The sequence below is a fragment of the Etheostoma cragini genome, chromosome 14 (genome assembly GCF_013103735.1).
Source record: "Etheostoma cragini isolate CJK2018 chromosome 14, CSU_Ecrag_1.0, whole genome shotgun sequence".
Taxonomy (NCBI): domain Eukaryota; kingdom Metazoa; phylum Chordata; class Actinopteri; order Perciformes; family Percidae; genus Etheostoma; species Etheostoma cragini.
In genome coordinates, this window is record NC_048420.1 from 4,483,549 (window position 1) to 4,508,723 (window position 25,175).

At 41.0% G+C, this 25,175-nt stretch overlaps 1 protein-coding gene across 2 annotated transcripts in view; it reads left to right on the forward strand.

The window, feature by feature from the left end:
* The first annotated feature begins 966 nt into the window (after window positions 1-966).
* thsd7aa (thrombospondin, type I, domain containing 7Aa) overlaps window positions 967-25,175 on the forward strand; it is a 181,804-nt gene continuing 157,595 nt past the window's right edge. For both annotated transcript variants that reach the window (XM_034891400.1, XM_034891399.1), the window contains exon 1: window positions 967-1,453. In XM_034891400.1, coding sequence (XP_034747291.1) covers window positions 1,300-1,453 — 154 coding nt within the window. In that variant the 5' untranslated portion in view covers window positions 967-1,299. The remainder of the gene's footprint in view (window positions 1,454-25,175) is intronic.

Genomic DNA, 25,175 nt, shown 5'->3' on the forward strand with positions numbered 1-25,175 from the left:
ATGTTTTCCAGCATTCTTTCAGTGAACAAATTGAACATTTAATGAATATAAAAGGCAAACTATAAAAACACAGCTACATTTTTTTAAGCGCATTTTTGGGCTTTAGCCCCCGTAAAAAGGGTCTACATGCACCACTATATGACAAGATCAGTAGTGGAATTTTTCTTGTTGTGTACGTGGTAACGTGTTGTACAGTATATGCATGCTTTTTATATGTGTGTTCAAGAAAAGGTGTATATGCATGTTTTTATGTGTGTGTGTGTGTGTATATGTGTGTGTGTTTGTGTGTGTGTCTGTGTGAGGTAAACATGGAGTGTGTGCACCCATTCTTGGTACGGCCTAAACAGCCCCTCAGACCATTATCTGAATTTATTATCATTTTGAAGGGTTTTGATTTGGAGTTCCTCTAGGTGTCACCCATGCGGTACCACTGACTGAAATGTTACTGATATGCCACCAGAGGTGCTGTTTTACCAAAACACAAAAATTACCAAATCCAATGGGGGGAAAAATCATGTAAAAATAATTTCTTTCGGTGTGTGTGTGGGGGCAGGAGCTATTGAGATTGTAAACCATGGCCTTCTAGTTTTACTTGTAGTGGAGTATATTCACTCGGTATTTGTACTTTAACTGAAATGAAGGATCTGCATACTTCTTCCATCACTGTCCCAGTGAAACCCCTGTTTTACTCACTTACAATGATAACACGTTTCGGTAGTTTTTGTCTATTTCATAGCCACTTATTATTGCACTTCTTAATTTTACCAGCAAACACATCTCCACCTGCCCGATCCAGCTGCCCACTTCGATCCGAGTGCAGAACGGCTTCACTGAGCCCTTTGAAAAAGGGATGAGAGACGAGGGAGAAGGAGGGAGGGTAGATGGGGTAGAGAGGGCGGGCGTGTGTGCATGTGTCTTTGTATGTAGTGAGAGAGAGAGAGAGAGAGAAAGGAAGAGAGAGAGGAAGGCGCTGCATCAACCCGGCATTCAGCAGCAGCAGCAGGCTGAGCTTAGGGATCTATTGTTCCCTGTTTTACTACTGCCAGACCTCATACACGCTCATTAAGGATTCAGGAGAAAAAGATAAAAAGAGAGGACAGGGAGAAGAAGCGACGAGACCTCTGCCCTGTTCGCCTAGGATTACTTCTTCTTGGACGCACTGGTGTGGACAAAGCAGAAGCAGAAAAACAACACTCACACTTCAGTCCAGCTCCCCGCCTCGGACCAGGCTTGTTTTTTGGGATTGTTTTTCTTCCTCTCGACTGCATTGGGAACTATAGTACTTACCGTGCAGTGGTCATGGGGCTGGCCAGCAGAGCTGTGGGGATGCTGGGGGTCTCAAGACGGGTACCGCTCCCCTCTCTCTGGAGGATAGCCCTGCTCTTTCTCTCCATGTGGGAGATGGATGCACAAACCGCAGTGGAAACTAAACCTCTGTACATCTGGCAAACAGGTACGGTTCACGCTGTGGTTTGGAGGCGGGTTGGGGGGGTGGGCTGCAGTCTTGATGTCCCATACACTACAACTCTTGCAGCAACTGTATTGTATTGCTCTCTTGTTTTATGATTGCCTCAAACCTTTCTGCAAATGAAGAGTACCTTCAATTAAAGTTTCTTCCCCCCAGGCTGTTTTCTTGCAGGCATGCATGTGGCAGAGGTTGATGCATTGGAGCCCTATTGCTACGGTTTAACATTAATGTGGTAACATATTTACTGCGGTCCCTGAGGTGAAGGTCTCTTTGCCCCCAGACTGGGGGCTATAGGTAGTGGACTGTGCTGGCTGTCTTTTGGCTGAGTTCTAGACTTAGGCAACTGGGAATCCTTGGCTGCTCTGCGCTGCTATGGACTCATTTATCACAGTTTGACATGTGTGCAGTTGATGAGAAATTGTGTGTGCACTGTAGCTGCATGTGGCTCTTTTCTAAGCTGAGGGAATACAAGCATGCTGCAAAGGATGCAGGGAAAACAGTCCAGAGTACACCCAGCAGTTTTTTTAGTGCAGATGCATGTGTTTGATTTGTGGAAAAGTAGCCCAGAGGTAAATGTTGATGAGTTGTGGGTACAGTAGCTTTACAGTGTAGGCAGCTGTGCAGTACAATACAAGGCTTCCCGCTGCTGTTGTTTTGGGTGGTGCCTCTCACTGCTCCAGGCTCATTCACTGTGAGAGGGCAGCACATGGTCAGAAGGACACGTTGCTGATGCATGGTCCAGCAAGCAGGAGTGAAGGAGTGGGAGAAGAATGGAGGAGGTGCACCACAGCCCCCATTGGGACAGGGGTGCCCTTTGGATGCAGCTGGAGATCAATCAATGTTCTTCTCCACTACTGTCTAATCTCTCTCTGTCTTTTTGGATCAATGTACTGGTTTTGCTGGGAACCTGCAACCCCCCTCCCTCACACACACAACTCAACACCAGTAGGAGCTGATCGATGGGTGTAGTCCTGACAATGCAGCTCAGCCCGTATGGGATCAATGCTGGTTTTGGGTGGAGTCTGAAATCATGATCTATACTAGTTAACAATCTGTGCTTTGGATATCTAGAATGTGCAGGATGTAATTATCTTAGTGCTTTTGATGTTGAATAACATGTTTAGAAATCAAAGCGTGTATTCTTGGTTTTTGTGTACCTATGTGGGCAAAGTTGTAATTTATTATTAGTTAAGAAATGTAACTGTTGATAATGTATGCAACATTATTATGTATGTGCATTTAATATAGTGTTGTGATAGTATCATTTAATATACTGTCAGTGCCATAATTTGACTGATAAAAAAATATCTTCAGGGGGGGGGGGGGGGCACTAAAAATAGTATGTTAAAGGTCCCATGGCATTACATTTTCACTTCATGAGTTTTTTTTAAAACATTAATATGCGTTCCCCTAGCCTGCCTTTGGCTCCCCAGTGGCTAGAAATGGTGACAGGTGTAAACCGAGCCCAGGGTATCTTGCCTTTGAGAAAATGAAAGCTCAGATGGTCCGATCTGGAATCTTGCCCCTTATGACCTCATAAGGGGCAAGATTACCTCCCCTTTCTCTATGAGAGAGAGACATCATGGCTTTCAAACGAGCATAGTGGCAGTTGGTCAAGGCTACAACCCCACCCTCCATCTTGCCCCCCCTCTCCTCCTCAAATGCTACAGACTCAGAAATGGCACATACTAAAGGAAAGCTCATTGTGGGACTGTCTCTAGTGGCTGTAATTCTGCACCACGGCTGAAATAGACTTCAGATACAGCATTAGGGGACCACTAAGGTCTATATAAAAGAGACTTCAGATACAGTATTAGGGGACCACTAAGGTCCATATAAAAGAGACTTCAGATACAGTATTAGGGGACCACTAAGGTCTATATAAAAGCATCTAAAGAGCACCATGGGAGCAGTATTTATTTTTTTTACACATTTTATGTTCCTGTTTAATTGTCCAGTATTGGCAAATTAAATTATTTTTTAGTTGAAGAAATGTGTTGCTGTTTCTCTTATGCATTATGTATTCTCATGTGGGAGCAAAGGTAAGGAGGGAAAGTGACTATTCTGTGTCAAACTTAAATTTCTATTTAATTAATTTCCGCATACAATAGCAGGCATCTCAATCAAAGAAAATAAATACAAATAGGTCGTGCTAACCCTAACCCTGTTGCACCTTGAATTATGTTTTTTTTGTTTTCCTATACTGACATTATTGTTATTTACCAGCTTCATTGCTCCCACCCTGTGCAAAGGAATGGAAATCCCATGGTATTACGTGCTGTACCTCCGACTGTGTTAAGGTGGGGGAGGAGATTAAGGGTAGTGAAACCAGAGCAGATTGGCCAGACAAAGTTAACCTAGATACGGTATAGACGGTATGTTTATGTGAGCATCTCCTCTTGGCTTAAGTGCGTTGGCACTTGGCTCCCCCTTGCTAGGGTGGCTTGCTGACACGACCGTGGCACAGATGCTAAGACAATGGCGGTAAACCATTCTTGTTTTTCTTGGCGCTCCAATCCTTCCCCACGTGCTCAACACAACAATGCGTGAGGCTTCATTCGCCACCTCGGCACCTCTGGGACGGGAGTGTCAGGAGCAAAGAGCTTGTCTGTTGACGTCTTAGAAAAGGGGGTGGATTAATACATATTTATGCAGCGAAAATTTGGCTAAACCCACACCCACAGTACAGATGGGTGACTGAAATTAACCCAGTGGCTTCAAATAGGTTACTCCAGTAAGTAATGCGGGGGTTGGTCTCTCAAGAGACTGCTGTTCCCAGCAAAATGTGCGGAAGTGTTAAGAGAAAGAGTAGAGTTTCACTTAATGCTTTATGGAAATGTTAGTATTTAATCCATTTAAATATCCTCTGTGGACTACTACAATACTGTGTAATTAGGCCAAAAATGCTAAATAGAACAAACAAATGAGTCATATGTGTCATATTACTCTACTAAACTACCTGCATATGTATGGAATTTTGCAGCAATGTGTAATCTGGCACGCTGTGTAATGTCTTTGGCAGACGACTTGCTTGTATTGACTCAGGGTTTGGAGCACAGAGCCATGGACAGAAGGTTGGGTGATTAGATTGCTGTTTCACTCCGAGTAGAGTTTGCAGATTGTTAATTTTGGTTTTGCGTCACCGTCAGCTGGACCGGAGGATTGGGCATCTACGTGTGTTACATTTTTAACTTGATGGATAAATACAGTTTCAATTTCAGGAGCTAAATAACTAAATGTGATGATGATTGAAACCTGCATGGAATGAGCATTCTAACCTGCCAGCCTGACAGCAGGTTAGCATCAACCATGGACATGAAAGGCTGATCAATAGCGTAACCTGTTTGCGATGAACATTTTCTGTCTGATATGGGTTTCCACAGCAACATCCTCATTCAAAAATCAAGAATCTGAAACTTCATTCTCATTTTATGTGCGCTGAAAGTTTAGAGTTTCCACGTGTAAATTGCAGATATTCAAGGCTAGCACAGAGAAGGTTCCCTCTTTAGCAGATGCATGTGAAAACTCTGCAATCCATTACTTTGCACAGTGAAGCTCAAACATAACCAAACCACTTTTTTACTAGAGAGGATCTGAATTTGTTTTCAAAACAAAAATTTAAAAACAAATAAACTAGGTCTATTAATTTAATTTTACTTCAAAATTCAGGTATTTTGTCAGGTGGGAAGGGATGGCAGTTAAAAAAGGGTTTTATTTTCATATAAAAATGAAACAGGCAACAAATAAAAGCTAATGAAACTAAAGAAGAAGACGGTGATTCCTCTGTTAGTTCAGTGTTTTTTCCACGTTCCAGCTGTAATTATGAATGTGTTAGAACTCCCGACAGCATCAGGAGAGAGAGGGAGAGACAGCAACAGAAAGTGCGCTTGTCTAGAACATCTGTCAATCTGAGTTTTCTGTTGCACGACTAAAACAACTTTTGAATGTACACACGTTCCACCGAAACAAGTTCCTTCCTGAGGCTATTTTGCTGCGGCACCGTGGCTACATCCGGCCATTAGAACCACCCAAGACGATTGTGATTGGTTTAAAGAAATGCCAATAAACTAGAGCACGTTTTTCTCCCAACCCAGAATACTTTGAGGACTCACTAGACCTTCTTTGGAAGAGGGTCTGGCAATGGGAGACTTGTATCACTGGTGCAGAGAACGTAACCAATGGCCAAAGCTACAAAAGAAAGTCCAAAGTTGTTATAAACTGAAATTATCCACTTTGAAAAGCTTAGGCAGCATGAAATACATCATACTATGCTCATTTTCACGTCCATTGTATTTAGAGGTTGTACCCGAATAGGCTTACATGGTTTAACCAAAAGAAAACTGTATTTCTGTTGTACTGCACAATGCTGCAGCTCCTCTTTTCACCCTGTGTTTTGAGCTCTCTGTTTTTCTACAGAGTAAGGCATATCACTTCTGTTCCATCTTTGTTGGGAGTTGCACATCCTCAGTACCTAGGTAAGGACCACTAGCCAGTCGGAAGCAGTGTATGAGTGCGAGCATTATAACGTGTGTCACTTTGTAACACATGTTAGTCACGGAAGTAAAAAGGCTGGACTACAACAGAGGTGTTTGGAGCGGTTTGTGAACAGTGTTTTCTATTGGAGATGGTACTGTAAGTCCCTTTGGGGGGGGGGGACTTTGGACTTTTTAACTTTGTAAACCTGTAACATACAGAAAAAGGATACAGGAAAAAGAAAAAGCCAAAAAGCATAATATGAGCACTTTAAATCTGTTGTGCAAGTAGCATATCTGGCCTTTCTGGTTAGGCCCTGTTGACATGTGCCTGATGTAAAAGTTAGGTTTTCTTTAAAAATCTGCTACCGATTTCCAATACTAATTCATTTGTTTAAAATATTTTCATGAACCAGCTATGACAGAACAGAGTTTGGGTAGAATTATAGACTTGGACAAGAGAAAACATTTAAAGCTGATTCTGAATGAACATCCAAGTGTCCTGTCTTTCACGTTGATGTTATGTCCAAATATAAAAAGGTAAGCGTGTCTTAAACAATGTTAAGTAATTACAAAAGCCTGGTGCTGTAAACTTACAGCATGCACTTATTGATTTTTTATTTACTGCAATGGCCTAACGTTAACCACCACCAGTACACACTACAGGGCTTGACACTTCCCGGCACAGTGCAAGACAACAGAAGTGTCAGCAGAGCCGGACAAGCTGGAGCAACAACTGATGGTAATGAGTGGGGCAGTCCCAGTCAGCTTGAGAAAGATCTGATGAATGGAGGCTATTTAGGCCTGTTTAAACCCCACACACGCAGAACAACACAGTGTCTCTGTTTTGTCGTCCCGCTGCTCAGGCCCTCTGCTGCTGATGCTCATGTCCATGTGGTGCACAAAAGAAAAAAGGCTTCACCTCGAGTCACATGACCCATTCTTTGTTCTTCCTCTGATGTCCGCATAAAATCCCCCCCCCCCAGACCACCATTACCCCCTCCTTCTCATGGTGACCTTTAACCTCAGAGCTGAGTGGGTCTCGTGAGGCTATCAACAGTGAAAAGGAGGTGGGGGTGGAGTGTGAAATACAGCATCTTCTCCAGATCAAGTGTCAAGTGCTTAATTCAGCCATTTACACCAGTAAATTTAATAAGTGGAGGTAGAAGTCCCCTGATTAATGTTTTTATAAAGAGGATATACATGTTTTTATTAAAAGTGCCAGTAATGTGTATTTAAAGGGGAACTCATCAATAGTTTTACATAAACAACAACTCCAGTGACTATGTGTAATGGTGTGTAATATTGTAGTGAAAAGAGAATAACCCCGAACTCTGCAGAACCTCTATTAGCTTAGTCTCGCAATGCCACATCTTCCTCCACAGTGCTGCAGAGGAGGGTGTGTCTAGTCCACACAGCATTCCTGGATGGGAAAAAAACGTGCTCTGGTTTATTGGCATTTCTTTTTTATGTTTTGGGCATTTTTGGCCTTTATTTTTAACTTGACAGCTGAAGACAAGATAGGGGAGAGAGAGGTGGGAACGACACGCAGCAAAGGGCTGTAGGTCCGAGTCAAACCCGGGCCCGCTGCGTTGAGGAGTAAACCTCTATATATGGGTACCAGCTCTACCAACTAAGCTATCTGGGCATCCAACATTTCTTTAAAGTGATGTATAAGTACTTAATTAATTCATTAAAGCAATGAAGAAAAAAAACACGCTGTTTTGACTGAGATACGGTTTCTGAATGACCTCTGTCTTCAGTCTCCGGGTGAGCTGTTCAAAATCTGTACGGCTTTCTACGTCACTAGCCGAGACGAGGTGGCTAACCGTAGCATGCTAGCGCTTGCATACTAGCTTGTTCTCAATGACAAAACACTGCTACAACACCCACTAGTTGACCATAATCTCCAAAAGAACTACTTCCATGTCCCTGTTCTGCAGGTACTCCACAAGTGACCCTCGTCTAGAAGAAGTCTCCCAACTAATCCTGCCTTGGACTGACCAAAGTTGAAGAAAAAGTTATCTAGCTGATGGGATCTTAACTAGCTACTGAGCATGTGCAACTCCCAACAAAGATAGTATAGAAGTAAGATGTCTCACTCTGTAGCTAAAATTGAGACCTAAAAACACAGGGTGAAAACACGATCAGCAGCCATGTGCAGTACAACAAAAATATATATATCTTTTTTTTTAAATGAAACCATGTAAACCTATTCTGGTACAACCTCAAAATACAATTATGAACCTGAAAATAAGCATAATATGGGCGCTATAGCACAATCGCAAGGATTGGACGGAGCCACGGTGCGTTTGTAAAACAGCCTCAAGAAGGAACTTGTTTTGGTGGAACATGTGTACGTTCAAAAGTTGTTATAGTCGTGCAACAGAAAACTCAGATTGAACAGATAGTCTAGCTAGCTGTTTGGATTTACCCTGCAGGGATCTGAGGAGCAGTCAACCATAGTCCTCAGGAATCCACCGGAGGTTAGAACGCCAACACAAAGACAGAGGAAAGTAACAGCCAAGAAATCCTGGAAATGGAGCATTGTGGATGTAAACTAGCATTTTCCTAACTCTGATCAAACCCCATGAGTCTTGGCAGTATAAGAGACTAGTTTTACACTTTCATAAACTTGCAAGAACAGTAGTGAGTTGTTGAAATCCTGTCGATCTTATCATTTCACCGAGATAGCAAACACGTCTGTTCCCTTAAATTTCCGACGGTATTGATTGAACTTGATGTGTCTAGCAGCATGTTTAGCTTCAGGGGGATTGGAATCTGTTTTCTTAGTTTTTGTGTGCTGCTGATGTCAAGCACCCTTTTCAATGAAAACATATGGATGTTCACAAGTGATTAAAAGGCATTTGTTGTTTTGAACAGACACTTTAGTGTTAGATTGGCTTGTGCAGATGGAACTGGAGGAGTGCTATCAAGGCATAATGGAGGCGGGTGAAAATTATTTCTGTTTTCCCTGGGATTCATCAAGCGCCAAATTGCACCCATTATTCTGTGTGGGTTTGAAGAAGCTGCATCCAGCTGTTCAATTCTGCCTGGCAGGCCATCCCAGGTGGAGGAGGGGTGTGTGTACAAACACTCACACACACACACACACACACACATGCACATACTTACACACACACACACACACACACACACACACACACACACACACACACACACACACACACACAGGTGCATGTGCACACCATGACGCCACTGAAGTCAGTGCTGTGTCTTTGTCTTTCTCTCTGCTCTCTCTAATCATCCCTGTAATCCCCATTAACACTAACACACTCCTGCTTTTTCGTACTTAAACAAGTGAAAAAAATCACTTTTAATTGGGTAGTTTAGAATTTCAACACTCTTTACAAAAGCTGAGTGACAGGGCATTTGGTCTTGCACCCACCTCCTTGCTACTTTTAAGCTATTTCTTTTATTTCTCATTCACACATACAGCTTAGGCAACACACACACACACACACACACACACACACACACACACACAAACACGGATAGGTGTTGTGCTGAGTGTTACTCCCAACAAAAGGGGGTAGGAGTGTTTTCAGTATCCCACCTGCAGGCAGTGGACACGGTGCGGCTGAGTAATTACATGGGAGTGGGGTTTGTTCGATCCGGGTCCGACTCCCCTGCATGACATCCACCCTTGTCCGTTAACTGACAAGAGGCCAGTCCCGGCAAAATAACTTTGGGTTTGACTGACAAATGGGTTTACAGATGTGAGGGGCTGACACTGTCCACGTATTAACAAGATTACGTCTTACGTTGCAGCTTGCAACCATAGTGTTCATCACATCAGCTATGCGACGTGTTAGGCAAGACAACAGCAGATTCATAGCTACATTGTGGCCTTTCTTGGAGCTTCTCCAGTTGTGGAGTAATAACTGTACATTTTTTTATAAGGAATGTGCAGTAGGTAATAATCTTTTAACCTTTTATTCAACTAATATAATATAACATTGTATACAATGCATTCCAATAATAACAATAATACAATACTATAATATAATATTACAGTATTGCATTATTATATCATAGTATTGTGTGTGCAAGTGTCCAAAGTGAATTAAGGATCATAAAAATTTAATATTTTCGATTACCAATATTTGTAGCATTGTTTTGTGTATTGACAACTGTCCAGCCTGCAGAAGTGGACTCATAGGTGTCTTGGGGTGTATGGATGAACTGACTGGATGTTCTTCTTTTAACTAGAGTCTGGAGAACAAACCCAGTCTTGTTTATTCAATTAATGAATTAATTTAATTATGTATACAATGACAAGCAACCAGGCGGCGTTCTAACTATATCATAGATACTATAAGTATACGGAAACTTACCAAAGCCAAAATTTGAAATACTTTCCACTTGATGTTGACTGTTCGTAGATCAGAGTCTGCATGTCCCAGATGAAAATGTGGTTATTCAGACGATTATCAGATCCATTCCCAGTAACTGAATTTAATTCCAATAAGTAACCAGCGTCATGTTCATTTTCTCACATTTATAGCAAACCAAATTTCCTGAAAATCGGTTCAGAATTAAGTGAGTAATTTTGTAGAGAAGTCTGCATCTCTTGATACACTGCATTTGTTTAGTTGCGGAGTCGCACATCAAATTACAGACGCTGTATCAGCATGCAATTGAGCATTACAGTGCAGTGTGGCACATCAACGCATTCAGCAGAATCAGTTAGGTAAAACGCATCGTTCCAGCCCTCACAGCCCTAGGTGAACACTTTGGCTGATAAACCTATCCAGAATTTGGATCATTTAACATGCTCCAGCTAGGCAGTCACTGCCTGTTCCATTCAGCAAATATGGATATGTTTTTGGAGGGTTTTCATTTAGCTGAGAACAAGGTTAAACCAAAAAATAATGTAATCTATAGGTCCAGTTTTGCCATCAATTTACTTGATTATCAGTCAGTCTAATCTCTGTAATTAGTGTTCCAAGTCATTAGCCTCTAAACCTATCCAAATCTATCATGTATCCCCCATAAAAACCGTGTCTTCCACGTCTTGTGCCTGCCTACTAACAAACAGACCTAAATATGAAAAGACAGAGATAAGAATGGAGGCATGTGGATAAAGCGTTGATGGCCAAGATGAAGCTCTGAATGCCATGCAACTGTTTTTTGTGGGTGCAGCCACTGGTCCAGAACAATACCGTTCCAACTAACCACATGACAGTGATTAGCGATGCCTTCCTGCTCTCAGATAAACCCTTGTTTCCCTTTGGCTACCTCATGCTCCCTCTGAGGCTTGATTAGCCCTTGAAGACGTGCGTAGGATTGGCCTAAGCAGCATAAAGAGCTTTTCATCAACCTGCTTCTTCCTCTCCATGCCATCCTCTATTAGCACTCACTTCCAGCTAACGAGGCCTCCCCTGACATCTCAAAACTCTGCCACTTCGCTCAGTATCAAAATCCAGTTTATGGCTAAGTAGGTTTTTACATAAAAGGAATTTACTTTGATGCACACACAAGAAATATGAAGAAAAAAGTTTGAATCCTAACAGAAGTTATCTCAGGACACTTTATTGATAGAGTAGGTCTGGACCACACTATAATTACTGAGATCCAACAATTCAAATTCAGCTATTTCACTTAGTGCGGCCGCGGCGAGGTAAAACTTCCCTTTAACAGGCAGAAACATCAGACAGAACATGGCTTTATGAAGCCTGACAAACCAGACCCACATCAAGATCTCAAACTCCAAACACAGTGCTTCACTGCAAGTCTTCCACAGTCGTGGAGTCGGGTATGGCTGCAGCCTTGATATCTCCCGTCTCATGCCTCCTTTCTCATGCCCTCCTGGCTACGCGAAATGTTCAAAACAAAATTTGACTCTCTATTTAAAGGTCTGCATCTTGTACTGGTTCTGAGAGAGGCTGTAGGGAACTCCATCAGAAGACAGGTGATAGCAGGTTGTAAGAAGGTTAAACAATCATATGCAAAACCAGATTAACCTTGGCTAAGCTGCCAATACCAAAACAATATCTTACTGGTATAACATGCAGTGTTGCAATTTCTACGGCGCTCTATCATCACTTATGACCCGTAACATGTGTGGTGGTGCATGTATGGAGTCCCTCTACCTGTATTTTTCTCTTTTCTTTTTCTTTTGCTTTGTGCAGGACGTTCATGGGTGTCAGCAAAGAGCCTTTGGGCCCTGTGTCAGTGTGCAACTTTCAGCGTTCTCATTCCCATCCGCTGCTTTGCCCCTCAGCATGCCATACCGAGGCAGATGTCTAACTGACGCAGACCCACAGCCAGTGTGAAGCTCATAATCCACAATGCTGCACTTTACCACGGAGTTGTCAAAAACAATCTGCAAGTGGAGTTTTATTCAACCTGTTTTCATTCCAAACGCATAAAGTACGAATGTTTGTGCAGTAGTTGTCAGTGGCTGTCAGTGGCTGTCAGCGTCTAATATGACGAAAAAGGCACCCTTGGGTGAGTAGATGAGAGCAGCATGTAGATTGGGTTTAGCGAGGAGTATGTAAGGGGTAAATTCTGCACAGGGAGGTTGGTCGAGCGGGTGGATGGGTCAAACACAGAACTTTCACCCAGGTGAGCGGGGTTTGTGTTCCGTGTGTGTCCTTAACCGTCTCGTTTTTTGCCACGTTTCTTGGAACCAAACCCCCCCACGACCTTTCCCTAAACCCATCAGTATCAAAAGGGTCAAAAGTCCCGACCAAATGTGTTTAGGCAAAGCGTGTTATTTGACGCTAAAGGAGACTTTTAGCATCAATAACAAGCACAAAGGCACCTGACCAAGCGTACGAATCATACGAGATGGGAGTGAGAAGGTCTTGGTTTTATTCCTCTGATTGACTGCTGTGTTCAGCACGCACCCTCCTCATTCCCTCTCTAACTCACTCGACCACTGGTGCTCTCTCTTATCACTCTACTTGAAAATAAATTGGAAATTAAACACAATAACCAGTAAAATTAACCAAAGGTAAAATGCACAGATTACAGGTGTAATACTCACATGGGCTGTACTGAGAATCCAACCAGATAAATGAAACTTGGATTTTAGATTATATATAGAGTTGTGTTACAGATTGTTAAACACAGACCCCTATTATTTTAATGCATCAAGACCTTTCTGTTGATTCTCCGTTCACCATAGAGGCATGTGACACTGATGTGGTAGATAGTACTATTTTAGTTCTACGTGATGAGATATAAATAGCCAAAGAGCTGACACAAGCAGCAATTCACCTCTGGCAGTTAATACTGAGCAGCTAGACAAATAAGATGGAGCACAAACAGTAAAAGAGTGAGAGAAATAAAACAAACGTATACTCATTTTTAACAATGTGTATGCCTGCAGTAATTCACAAGATATCCCATTTTCAATGAGGAGGACATCTAAAATGTATTTATTTAGTACATATCAAGACTTGCTTGTTTGCAGCAGAGCTGAAGGGTGGCCATGTTAGTTCTCAAATATTTTAAAAATCTGATTACAATTATATTTTGTACATGCATGGTCTTAATGACATCTATCGAGCTCATTCACACTCCCCAAAGGATGATTCCTAGGGATTTTGCTGAACCCTTGAAATGAGAATAGCACTACCTTTGGATGGCCATTTCACCTTAACAAATACGGTGGGTACGGAAAGTATTCAGACCCCTTTACATTTTTCACTCTTTGTTTCATTGCAGCCATTTTCCAAAATATAAATTCAAGTTCATTTTATTTCTCATTAATGTACACTCAGCACCCCATCTTGACTGAAAAAACAGAAATGTAGAAATGTTTGCAAATTTATTAAAAAATAAGTATTGAGACCCTTTGCTGTGACACTTATATTTAACTCATATGTTGTACATTCCTTCTGATCCTCCTTGAGATGGTTGAACTCCTTCATTGGAGTCCTGCTGTGTGTAATTAAACTGATTGGACTTGATTAAGAAAGACACACACCTGTCTATGTAAGACCTTACAGCTCACAGTGCATGTCAGAGCAAATGAGAATCATGAGGTCAAAGGAACTGCCCAAGGAGCTCAGAGACAGAATTGCGGCAAGGCACAGATCTGGCCAAGGTTACAAAACTATTCCTGAAGCACTCAAGGTTCCTAAGAGCACAGTGGCCTACATGATCCATAAATGGAAGAAATTTGGGACGACCAGAACTCTTCCTAGACCTGGCCGTTAAGCCAAACTGAGCAATTATGGGAGAAGAGCGTTGGTGAGAGAGGTAAAGTAGAGCCCAAAGAGCACTGTGGCTGAGCTACAGAAATGCAGTAGGGAGATGGGAGAAAGTTCCACAAAGTCAGCCATCACTGCAGCCCTCTACCAGTTGGGGCTTTATGGGAGAGTGGCCTGACGGAAGCCTCTCCTCAGTGCAAAATATATGAAAGCCTGCATAGAGTTTGCCAAAACACACATGAAAGACTCCCAGACTATGAGAAATAAGATTCTCTGGTCTGATGAGACCAAGATTTACCTTTTTGGCGATAATTCTAAGCAGTATATGTGGAGAAAACGAAGTGCTTCTACTCAATACTGAGCAAAGCGTCCGATACTTAGGACCATGCAATATTTCAATTTTTCTTTTTTAATAACTTTGCAAAAAATTCTACAGTTCCATTTTTTTTCTGTCAGGATGGGGTGCTGAGTGTACAATAATGAGAAATAAAATGAACTTTTTTATATTTTTGAAAAGTGGCAGCAATAAAACAAAGAGTGAAAAATTGAAAGGGATCTGAATACTTTCCGTACCCACTGTACTTTAGTCATCGAAACCTTGTCATGGACTGCATTTCCACAAAAGTTGGTATAGACATGCATGTTCGCCAGAGAACTTTACATAGTTATCTTTTATGAGCCTATTCTAGAAAGTAGCACCTTTAGATACAAGTTTATCTTAACACATTGGTAACTGACTTGTCTCAAATCAAAATGACTGGATTTCCTTGACATGTATGGTAGACTATCAGTGTCCACAGGATGACTCCCTTTTAAGGAGTTTTAAGGATTGCTTTTAAGTAGATAGGAGCAAATTCTTCTTGTACACAAGTATAATTTTCTAGCTTGGTCCTGAGTTTTACTCATTCTCCACCATCAGGACAAATTCAACTTTGTAGGCATGACTTTTAATATGATTGTCCGATTGCTATTTGATTTACTGAGCATGTTCATATTCCCAAGGGGATGAACCTTTCTGATTATTTGATCCTATGACTTGTCCTCCAGTGGCACCATCAGTGGAAAATGTAAGTACTTTACATTACACGAGAAGAGCAAAACTCTCAGTACAGACCATATTACTCATACTGTCTAACACTTTGGTGTTGTGGTGTGTCATGAATACTGTATTGAAACCTTTAGGGGTTTTAGACTTCTAGTCTTGTTTTAAAATTAACTCAATTGAATCAAATCTAGTTAAGAGTGCAATACAGAGAGGAAGAAAATTATGAGACGCAAAATATTTCCCCTCTATACCAGCAAGCACCAAAGAAACGGCTGTAAATAGCAGCACTTTAACTGCAGCCATCATTGTGTTATTAATCAGGTCTTGAAGATACCGGCTCCCTGGAAGACACAAACAGTTACACCAGTCGTCCTCAGCCTAATGAGGCCCTGAGGAGGACACTGAAGTCAAACACAGCCAGAGACCAGCAAGTGAGCTTCATTATTTATGGTAACAAAAGACACACTAACTCTTAATAAATGACCATCCAGAAGTAAAACTGAAAGGAAGAGCTTTGCTGTGGCTTTGCAAGAAGCTAAATGCTAAAGAAGGAAAGTTGCCAACGGGAGTGTGACGGCCACAGCCATGGCCACACAACCAGCTTAAGAGCGGTAACCTCATGCATATTTTTCCTTAGGATTAGTTGACATGCTTTTTTAATACACATTATACACTTGTTGCAAACATGTATTTAGTTACAAATAACTTACAGGACACTTGGTTCATTCCACATACAACATACTTTATTTAGTTGATCATACAGAAGTGTCTTTTAGGGAGTGTGCACCATTAGTTGCTTTTGGATTGTCATTTTTTGTATAGCTATTTGTTTTTGAGCTTACCAGTGTTGGAAGCCACACCCGGGAGGGATCCAGTAAGCCTGCTGGCTTAAAGGGGGGGGCGCTTGGAGCAGGAGCAGCTTTATAGGGGAGGTGGCCTAATTTGACTCTACCACTGCTTGTTATGTCCAGGAGGGGGTACCTATATTCTCTCCTTAGATGTTCTACGGTTTAGATTTATATTATGTTGAGTATTTTTGTTGAGTTAAGGATAAGTAAAAGTACATTTCTTTTGGAAGTTTTTAGTTAGGTTTTGCTGTTATTTGTAGTTTATGTGGTAGTGTTATTGCTAGTCTCCCCCTGCGTGTCAAAAATCTGTCTGATCAGCCAATATACAAGTCCTTTATCTTTATTTTGTTGTAATGATTTTTCAAGTGTTTTTTCATGAATACTTGAACTTCTACTTGAGTACTTGTTATGGCTTGTTATTGTACAATTTTTGGCTATTAATTTAATTCCTTTTTAATTGATACTCTTAATTGAGTAGAGTGAGTGGGCTGCTGGCCTTAAGTGGTTGAGGGGGGTTTGGTGCCTTGCTCAAGAGCACATTGGCGGTGAACTGGTACTTTGGTCCCTACGGGTCCAACTTGAACCAGCAACCCTCCGGTTCCAAACTACCTACGGACTGAGCTAGTGCCACTCCCAACAACCCCCAGTTCTGCCCATCTCTGCATGAGAAGATGTCAATTCCTGAAAAGGGGAAGTAGATAATGTAGATTAATTAGGAGTGGATGAGATTAAGGAGAAAATTAGTAGAGCCAGAGACACATTTATAGTTAATGTGTTAAAATAAATGACATTTTAAAACGTATCACTGATTGCAGATCTTTTCATTTAGTAGAGGAAAGCACATCTGTTTTATGCTTGGCACTGGTGGACACTAGGCACTTGTGGTGGAGAACGCTGTCTTACAAGCTGCAAAATCTCACCATAGCATATGTGAAGTGTTGACAATGGGTTGTTTTTTTAACTTACATGACTTTCTACACTCTTTCTCTTTGACCTGAATTAGTTCATGACCAACAGATTGAAGTCTGGGCCCCTGCTGAGGACAACACTATACTTCTTCAATAATGGGTGACATCCAACCGATTCAGCTTTAATGACGTCCATTCTTTACTTTAGTGCCACTGCAGTTGTTCTCATAGCTGCTCCTTCAGAGCACATGGAACGAGATGGAAGTGGAATGAAGACCAACTTTGCAGATAAAGACGTTGGTTTCAGTCATGTCATTTTTCATCTGCGGGTGTCTACAGGGCCTGGAGTTACTGTAAGTGAGTTTCAGGCATCGGTTGATTCATCATACTTATGGCAGTCACTGAGCCGTACTCCCCAAGGGAATGCTCCTTCAAATCCTCCTCCTCCTTCTTCCCACAATGCACCATTACCCAAAACCCACCAGCTGCCCTCTACCATTTCTTGCTTAGGTACATGCAGTACGACTCACCAGTTGATGGCTCTTTTACCTCATAAATGTGTAGGCGCTAATACAGAAACATAACAGTTGAATTTGTGTTTTCTATTATTCAATATGCAACAGATTTCTACTGTTTCTACTACTGGCCTGAGTAAACCGGAGAATGAAGATGGAAAAAGGTAATTGTTGACCTTTGGAATTGTATTTTGACAAAGATATTTGATTCAATGCCCCTTTACTAGCTTTTTGTAGAGCTTTCAACTGCATCTCAAGGTCTTCATCAGGCGATTGAGTTACATGACTTGGAGTTAAATGTCTTGATATCGATCCTTTATCCAGCATTTTCCTATTCAGTGATGGGGACTGCAGCCCAAATAAGGGTACACTGGAAGGAAGGGTTAATCCTCTCAGATACACCAATCTCTTCTTGAAAAGAGTGGTGACAGTCTATAGTTAACATAATTTATTTCAATAAATTTCATGGCAATGTAATGTACAAGTGAATATTGGCCCCATGGTAACCTTTCAACAATATTTAATATTTAAAAGCAGATATTATGGCAATCTGGCCAGTAGAACTTCAGATATTTTACTATTGATTTGCTTATCAATATAAGCCTACTGCTACAACATGCATCATGCTATGGATCAAGATGTTTTATGGTAATGGTTTGTCCATGGAAAAGGCTTTATCCTCTGGGAGGAATTAATGTGCAGCAAACTTCATGGCGTACATTTCTTATATCCATTCCAATATTCTGAGAAGCACAGTGGTAGGATTCTGATATTGAGCAGCGTGATCTGGCTCCGTGTTTAAATGAATCCCAAAGGTAGCAGAGTTTAGACACAGAGCTATTTTTCTTGTTCCTCCTGTTTAATTTTCCGAGCAATTGTAGATGACGTAAGTGTAATCAACAGCTAAATGAACGTCTAAAGAAAATTACATGTTGTCATAGTCATTTTCCCTTTCTGTTTAGCTTTTGTCATGTTTAACATAAGATAACTGGAGAAAATTCCCTCATTACAGCAGCTCAAAAGAAAAATTCACACACATCAGAATAACACGAATACCCATTAAAACATGGGAAAAAAATATCATAGTTTTCATTGATGAAATTAACACTGCGTAGTAAATAACATTTAACATACATTTAGATTAGGGCTTTGCTTTTAGCAAACACACATCTATGCCCTTTTAAACGTCATTGTTCATAATTTGGAAAAATGAGGAAGAAGAAGCTTGAATCCCAGTGAAAGACATTAATCCAATGATCATACTAACACTCCCAGACACTGCTGATATCAATATGCATGGATGGATTACAGAATTTAGTGTTGCTTACAAAACCTTTTTTTATAATGCTGTATTTTAAGACCAGGTAAAACACACTCAATTACACGTGTTTCTGGTCTGCTTTAGAGCTCTGATGAAAGGTATGCAGTCTTTAAATTACTCATAAACTGACAGCCTGATTACAAATAGTCTGCAATCCTTGCCAGAGCAGATATTTTTAGGATGGCTCTCATTTCATCATGTGCAACCTATTTTTAATGCCTACTCCCCAGCATGTGTGTGTTTGGCTGTCCTGATTACATATTACCAAACCTTTTTGGGGATGTGGTAGTTCCTATGGCTCCATTAATTAGGACTTTGATGATATTTTTAACAGTAACAACAGATAATTTAACTTGTTCTCTCTCCAAACTCGTAAAATATGCAGACGCAATCCCCCTTCATGGTGTGTGTAGAACGTACTGCGCAGAGCAGCAGCTACACGGTGCATGAAGATCACGTAGTACTAAGAGCGACAATGTTAGCAAATTGTATAAAAGCCCAAAACTTCGCACAGGGAGGCTGGTTGGGGTGGTGGATGGGTCAAACAACATGACTTTCACCCCAGGATTTGTTTTCCATGTGTCACGCTACCTAAACCCATCTGTCCCGTTCTTCTTTACCTAAACCCATCTGTCCCGTTCTTCTTTACCTAAAACCAACTATCCCGTTCTTCTTTACCTAAACCCAACTGTCCCGTTCTTCTTTACCTAAATCCAACTATCCCGTTCTTCTTTACCTAAACCCATCTGTCCCGTTCTTCTTTACCTAAACCCAACTATCCCATTCTTCTTTACTTAAATCAATCCGTCCTGTTCTTCTTTACCTACACCCAACTGTCTTGTTCTTCTTTACCTACACCCAACTGTCCCGTTCTTGTCCGGTGTATCATGGAAATGTACCATTTATAAACCCACCTACCATCACCTTCAAAGGTTTCCTGATCCGCCTCATTCCAGATTGGCCCATCTGAGCTTTTATTTCCTCAAAGACAGAGCAGGATACCCAGGGCTTACACCTATCATAATTTCTAGCCACTGGGGGACCATAGGCAGGCTGGGGAAAACTCAATGAGTGAAATTGTTATGCCATGGGAACTTTACACACATTATTTTTGATCTCTGCATCTACTGATAGTAAATTATCAGGTGCCATTTTCATTGATTTGACCAAAGCTTTTAATTGGGTTGACCACTACCTTCTTTTTGGATAAACGAGCTGACCTTTCTGTAAGCATGGGGGTTCAAAACCTTAAGTTGAAAGCTCAGAAATAGAGGTTTGTCATAAGTTTTGTTTTCCCATTAGCCACAAACTCATTTTCCCCTCACTTCAACCAGCTTTCATTCCAGCCTCATGGTCCTCTTGTGACCACATGTTTGTTCACTGCCTCAGCTTGTCTGCTCATATCAGAGAGCCAACATTGTGTCTGCACACTCTGCTAGGCCTATTTAACTTTACTACAGTGTGTTGGATCCCTAAGCTGTGTGTGTGTATGTGTGCATGTGTGCATGCGTGCATGCGTGCATGCGTGCGTGTGTGCATGTGGATTGACATTTCCTGGTGCGTTTCGCACCAGTGGCCAGCAAAATGAAATAGTCTGCATGCTGCACTGACACACACACACATACACACACACATTTACACAAGGACAAATGTATCTCACCCAACATTCACATCGCCAAATTCCCTCTTTTTTATCTGTAACTCACACACACATTTGCATCATCAAGACTCTGTTTCTGTGGACTACTTGATTCTGTGTGGCCCTTCATGACCTTGTTGCTACAGAACATAATTATTTCCACTTCATCATTTACAGCCAATGCATTAAACAAAATGTCAAAGGCTGACAAGCGCTCCACCTCCTCAATGGCTGTAATTTGCTTGCCACTTGAGGGGCTAATAGCAAGCAAACGTGACAGTTGGAATTGGTAAGTGTTGGTGTCTGCCTTGCTCTAAACATAAAGGGCAACAGGCCGGGCCGAAGTGTTTACGCCTGAATGTCTAGTTGTCAGATAATGCTCAGAAAGGAACATGAGGGGGAGACACAGTGCACTGTTTTTGTTACGCTGCATAAACTTTTTTTTGTCTGTGTTTGCAGCTTGACATAACTGCTATAAAGTTAAAGTGCATTAAGTCTGGCCAGGTGGCTGTTTTCCAAATAGTTAACAGTGTAGATACACGCAGAGCTGCACTGCAAGACTAAGAAATAAATGGGGTAGATTTGCTTCATCCAATCCCACAAATCCCATCCGTATCTGATATTTTCATAATATTCTTTAGGTTTCTGTTGACCTGTGGTGAAACCCTGCCATGATTTTACTAGTAGAAGCTGGAGCTACTGCAAGGGAGTAAATAGCAGGACTTTGTACCATGAAATATCACCAATAAAGGCTTCTAAACCAAATAATACACAACAGGATATGCACCAGAGGTAATTCGACCCCAAAATTGGGAAAAAATGACCAGCTATGGCTGCCAAGATTGCAGCTATCTCACAGTAGCATGCAGCAACTTCACCCTCCTGTTGTCCTTGGTTCAAATTTGACCCCTTTAAAAAATGTCTATTTGTGGTTATATATATATGGGTTTCTTTTTAACCAAATTACCACAAAAATGGATTGGATTCCAAAAAATGCTCTTTGCAAATACAATTGATCACTTTCATTCCTGACTAAACTGTATGTTCCTCTGATCTTAACTATTAGTATAATAATTCATTATTTCTGCTTTTTTAATTCAAATATTAGGTATAATTCTATATAAATGAGGGTCATTGACCATGAATTCCAAAAAGTACTGTAAAACTAGTGGTAGTACCTTCTCTGAACAACTATTGGACGGCTATATTTAAGACACTTTCTGAGGCATATAAAATCAAACTTGCTCCCTCGGCTTTGATTGCACTCTTTGGGGTGATACTTCCAGGCATTTCTATTGATAAACGCTATTCAAATGCTGTTGCTTTTGCCTCTTTACTCGCGCAATGTTTAATACTTGTGACTTGGAAAAGAGAAACTCCGCCTACTCATGATGGAGGTAACTGCCGTTACTGTAGTTATATAACTACAGTAACGGCAGTTACCTATATATATATATTTTAATTTTTTATTTATTTATTTATTTATTTATATTAGTATGTAGTGTGTTTTGTCTATCTATATAGTTATTGTTTTGCTTATTGGGGTTCTGATAAAATGTACAGCCAAGAATACATATTGTATTTATCAATGTCATATGCTGTCAAAAATTATAAATAAAATTGTTAAAAAAAAAAAACTAGTGGTAGTAAAGTGGTGTTATTAAAAAAAAAAAAGTTTGAAAAAGGGGCAACGTAAGATTGTAATGGAGCGAAGCAACATTTTCTACTGTCAAAAATCACCAATAAAGGCTTCTGAACCAAGCACAAATATTATTAATTAGGGGAGAATTTAACAAATTGACAGCCAAGATGACAACTTTTACTGTTGTTAGCATGTAGCTACTGTAGTTAGCAGTGGACACTAATGGAATAGCAGCACTTTCTACATTCAAAAATTAAAGATACCAAATACCACATAACTGGGATTGTTAGGAGTAATGCAACATGGAATTGGGGAGAATGTAACAACACTGGCAGCCAAGATTACATTTAGCATAGTAAAAACAACACTCCAGTCCTGCCATCCTGTAGCAGATGGTCAATCATAGAAGGCCTGCTTAGAGTTGTGTAACTTAGCCAAGAGTAGAGTAGAACATTTTAGCTCACTGGTGTTGATCTCAAACAGGTTTTCCTTTAGATGTGACTAAAAACATAAAAATATTTCCAATTTAAGGAAACTGCTTGGTGAGGGTAAGATAGTCATTCTGGTGCAAATTTATACAATATGTCACAGCAATAAAAACAATATGTCACAGTCAGACACTGATCCTACCAACCGCCGAGCCTGATCAACACATACCTCCTACAGCACCTTATCAACTTCCTATGTATGTATATTGTGTCCTAGTACTTCATTTATATTTACGTTCTGTGCTGTGTGACTGATATTTTCCTGCTGTTACAATATACTTTCCCATTTTATTGGGATCAATAAATATCTATCCATCGATAGCGTGTTTGGTGGCCATTGGCTTTCAGCCATTGAGACCAAAGAGTAAAAAAGCCACTATAGGCAGTAAATCAGTAAAGCAGCTTACAGTGTCACACAGTAAAGGGCAACTGAAAATGAACCTTTAGGTGTTGTCCCTGTAGGCTCATGGGACCATTTGCCGTGGTGTATGTGGTTATCCCTATCCACACTAATGTAAATGTAAATGGACTGTTCTTTTATAGCACTTTTCTAGTCTTAACAACAACTCAAAGCACTTTTACAGTACAGTACAGTACAGAACCATTCACACACACTCAATCACTGTGGCCGGGGCTGCCGTGCAAGCTGCCACCTGCTCAACAGATACACACTCACACAAATTTACACTTACACATTTACGCAGCATTGGGGGCAACTCAGGGTTCCCAAGGACACTTCAACATGGCCAGGGTCAGGGATCGCAACCGCTCTACCACTGAGCCACAGATACCTGCTCTTTGGGACAAATGACACCAGAGAGAGAGAGAGAGAGAGAGAGAGAGAGAGAGAGAGAGAGAGGGAGAAAGAGAGAGAGAGAACAAGAGAGAGAGGGAGAGAGAGAGATGGTGTTAATACTAATGAGTGTTGAAATGTCAGGATGTCATTACAGTGTGATGCAACAACCTCTTCTCTGCCCCTGCTGGTGAAATATTGTTTCCCAAGTCTCAAATTAAAGCCTCAATTAATACATTATACTAAATGATTGACAGTATAGTTTCTGATGAACAACCTCAGATGCAGTGCCTCTGCTTCACCTCCTTCCGTCTTGTTGCCACAGTGACGTTGCCAGATTTGAGAAAAAAGAAGCGCTTGTATGTTATAAATATATTTTACAAATTTTACATTTCTGGAAATGTAGATTAAACAAACAAGATACAAAATCTTAATCAAAGTGCTTTTACTGTGTTTGTAGATGGATTTCTGAAAGTTGGACGGAACCAGGATAGCTGTTTCTTCCTACTTCCAGTCTTCATGCCAGGCTAGGCTAACCACGTTCTGACTAAGATTTATTATAGTAGGCCTACATGCATCAAATGTGTCTCTGCCACTTAATAAACATATCATATGTATGTATGATGCTTATCATTTAACCTTATACTTTAGCCATTGTTTATATTTTGAATTTGCATCTTGCCATTAGCCAGTTGATTATTTTTTGCATTTTACATTTTACAATGATAGTGGATGGTTGCTAGCTGGGTGAGGGCTGACGGTGGAATGGGTGTGTCAGTGGGGCTGTTGTCAGCTCTCATCTTGACTGAAGACCTGCAGCGCTGGGAGACTGAGGCAGACAGACAGAGGTGTACTAGCTAGCTAAATTACTATTAGATTAGTCGTCTATCTATACAGTTAACATTACTGATGAATTTGTGCATTACCTAAGAGTTGTTAACCATGGTAAAAACAATCATACTAAAGATAACTGAGCATGTTGAACAATGTTGTGATCTTACGTTACCCACTAAGATTTACATTAGCATTAGCTACTTGTCATCCAGCACCTTTACAGTTGGCACCAAAGCACTTTTCCTCTTCGGTCCCCCTACAGTTTGGGAGCGGAATTGTCCATTACTGTTACCCTTAGCATAATTCTTATTTCTCTCAAAGTTTTTGGACAAAAAACAAAACAAAAGAAGCTTTGGATCTTTGGATCGATTGTTATTGAAATCAATATCAATGAATAAGGTATCTGTTGTGTAACTGTGTTGCAAAGGGTGATGTAGTAAATGGCAAAACTATGCCATGTGGCAGAAAAACAGTTGTATTACGTTTAATCGAATCGAAAATCAAATCGTGGGTCAAAAATCGTGGTACGGACCAAACCCTGGGTTTGGTGTATCGTTACAGTCCTAGTCTCTTCCCTTCTTGCTGTGCTTCCTACCACTGTGCTGCTCGGCTCAGTCTCATCAACCACAACAAAATCTTAGCATCAGCAGAAAGTCGGGGGTAGGGAGCAGCTGGGGTGGCCTCCCTGGGCCACTCACATCTCAGAATATTCTGCAGTGTTTATAAAATGGTAGAGGGAGAGGAGCTGCAGCATTTTATTCTCAATCCCCCAGTGACTGCAGAGAGAGGGAGGATCCAAATCAATACACTCATCTTTACCTGCCATTTAAAGTGGATTTTAGGTTACTTTATAGTGTATATAAGACAGAACTGGAGTTGTTAGAGGGAATTGTATTCCACTTTTGATGGAGCTCTAGGCTTGCAGCCCTGCTACCAGCCAGGGGAGAAGCGTGGGTAATGTTGATAGGGTCAAGACTGTCCTCCCACAAAAATGACAGCATCAGTCGTTTATTCAA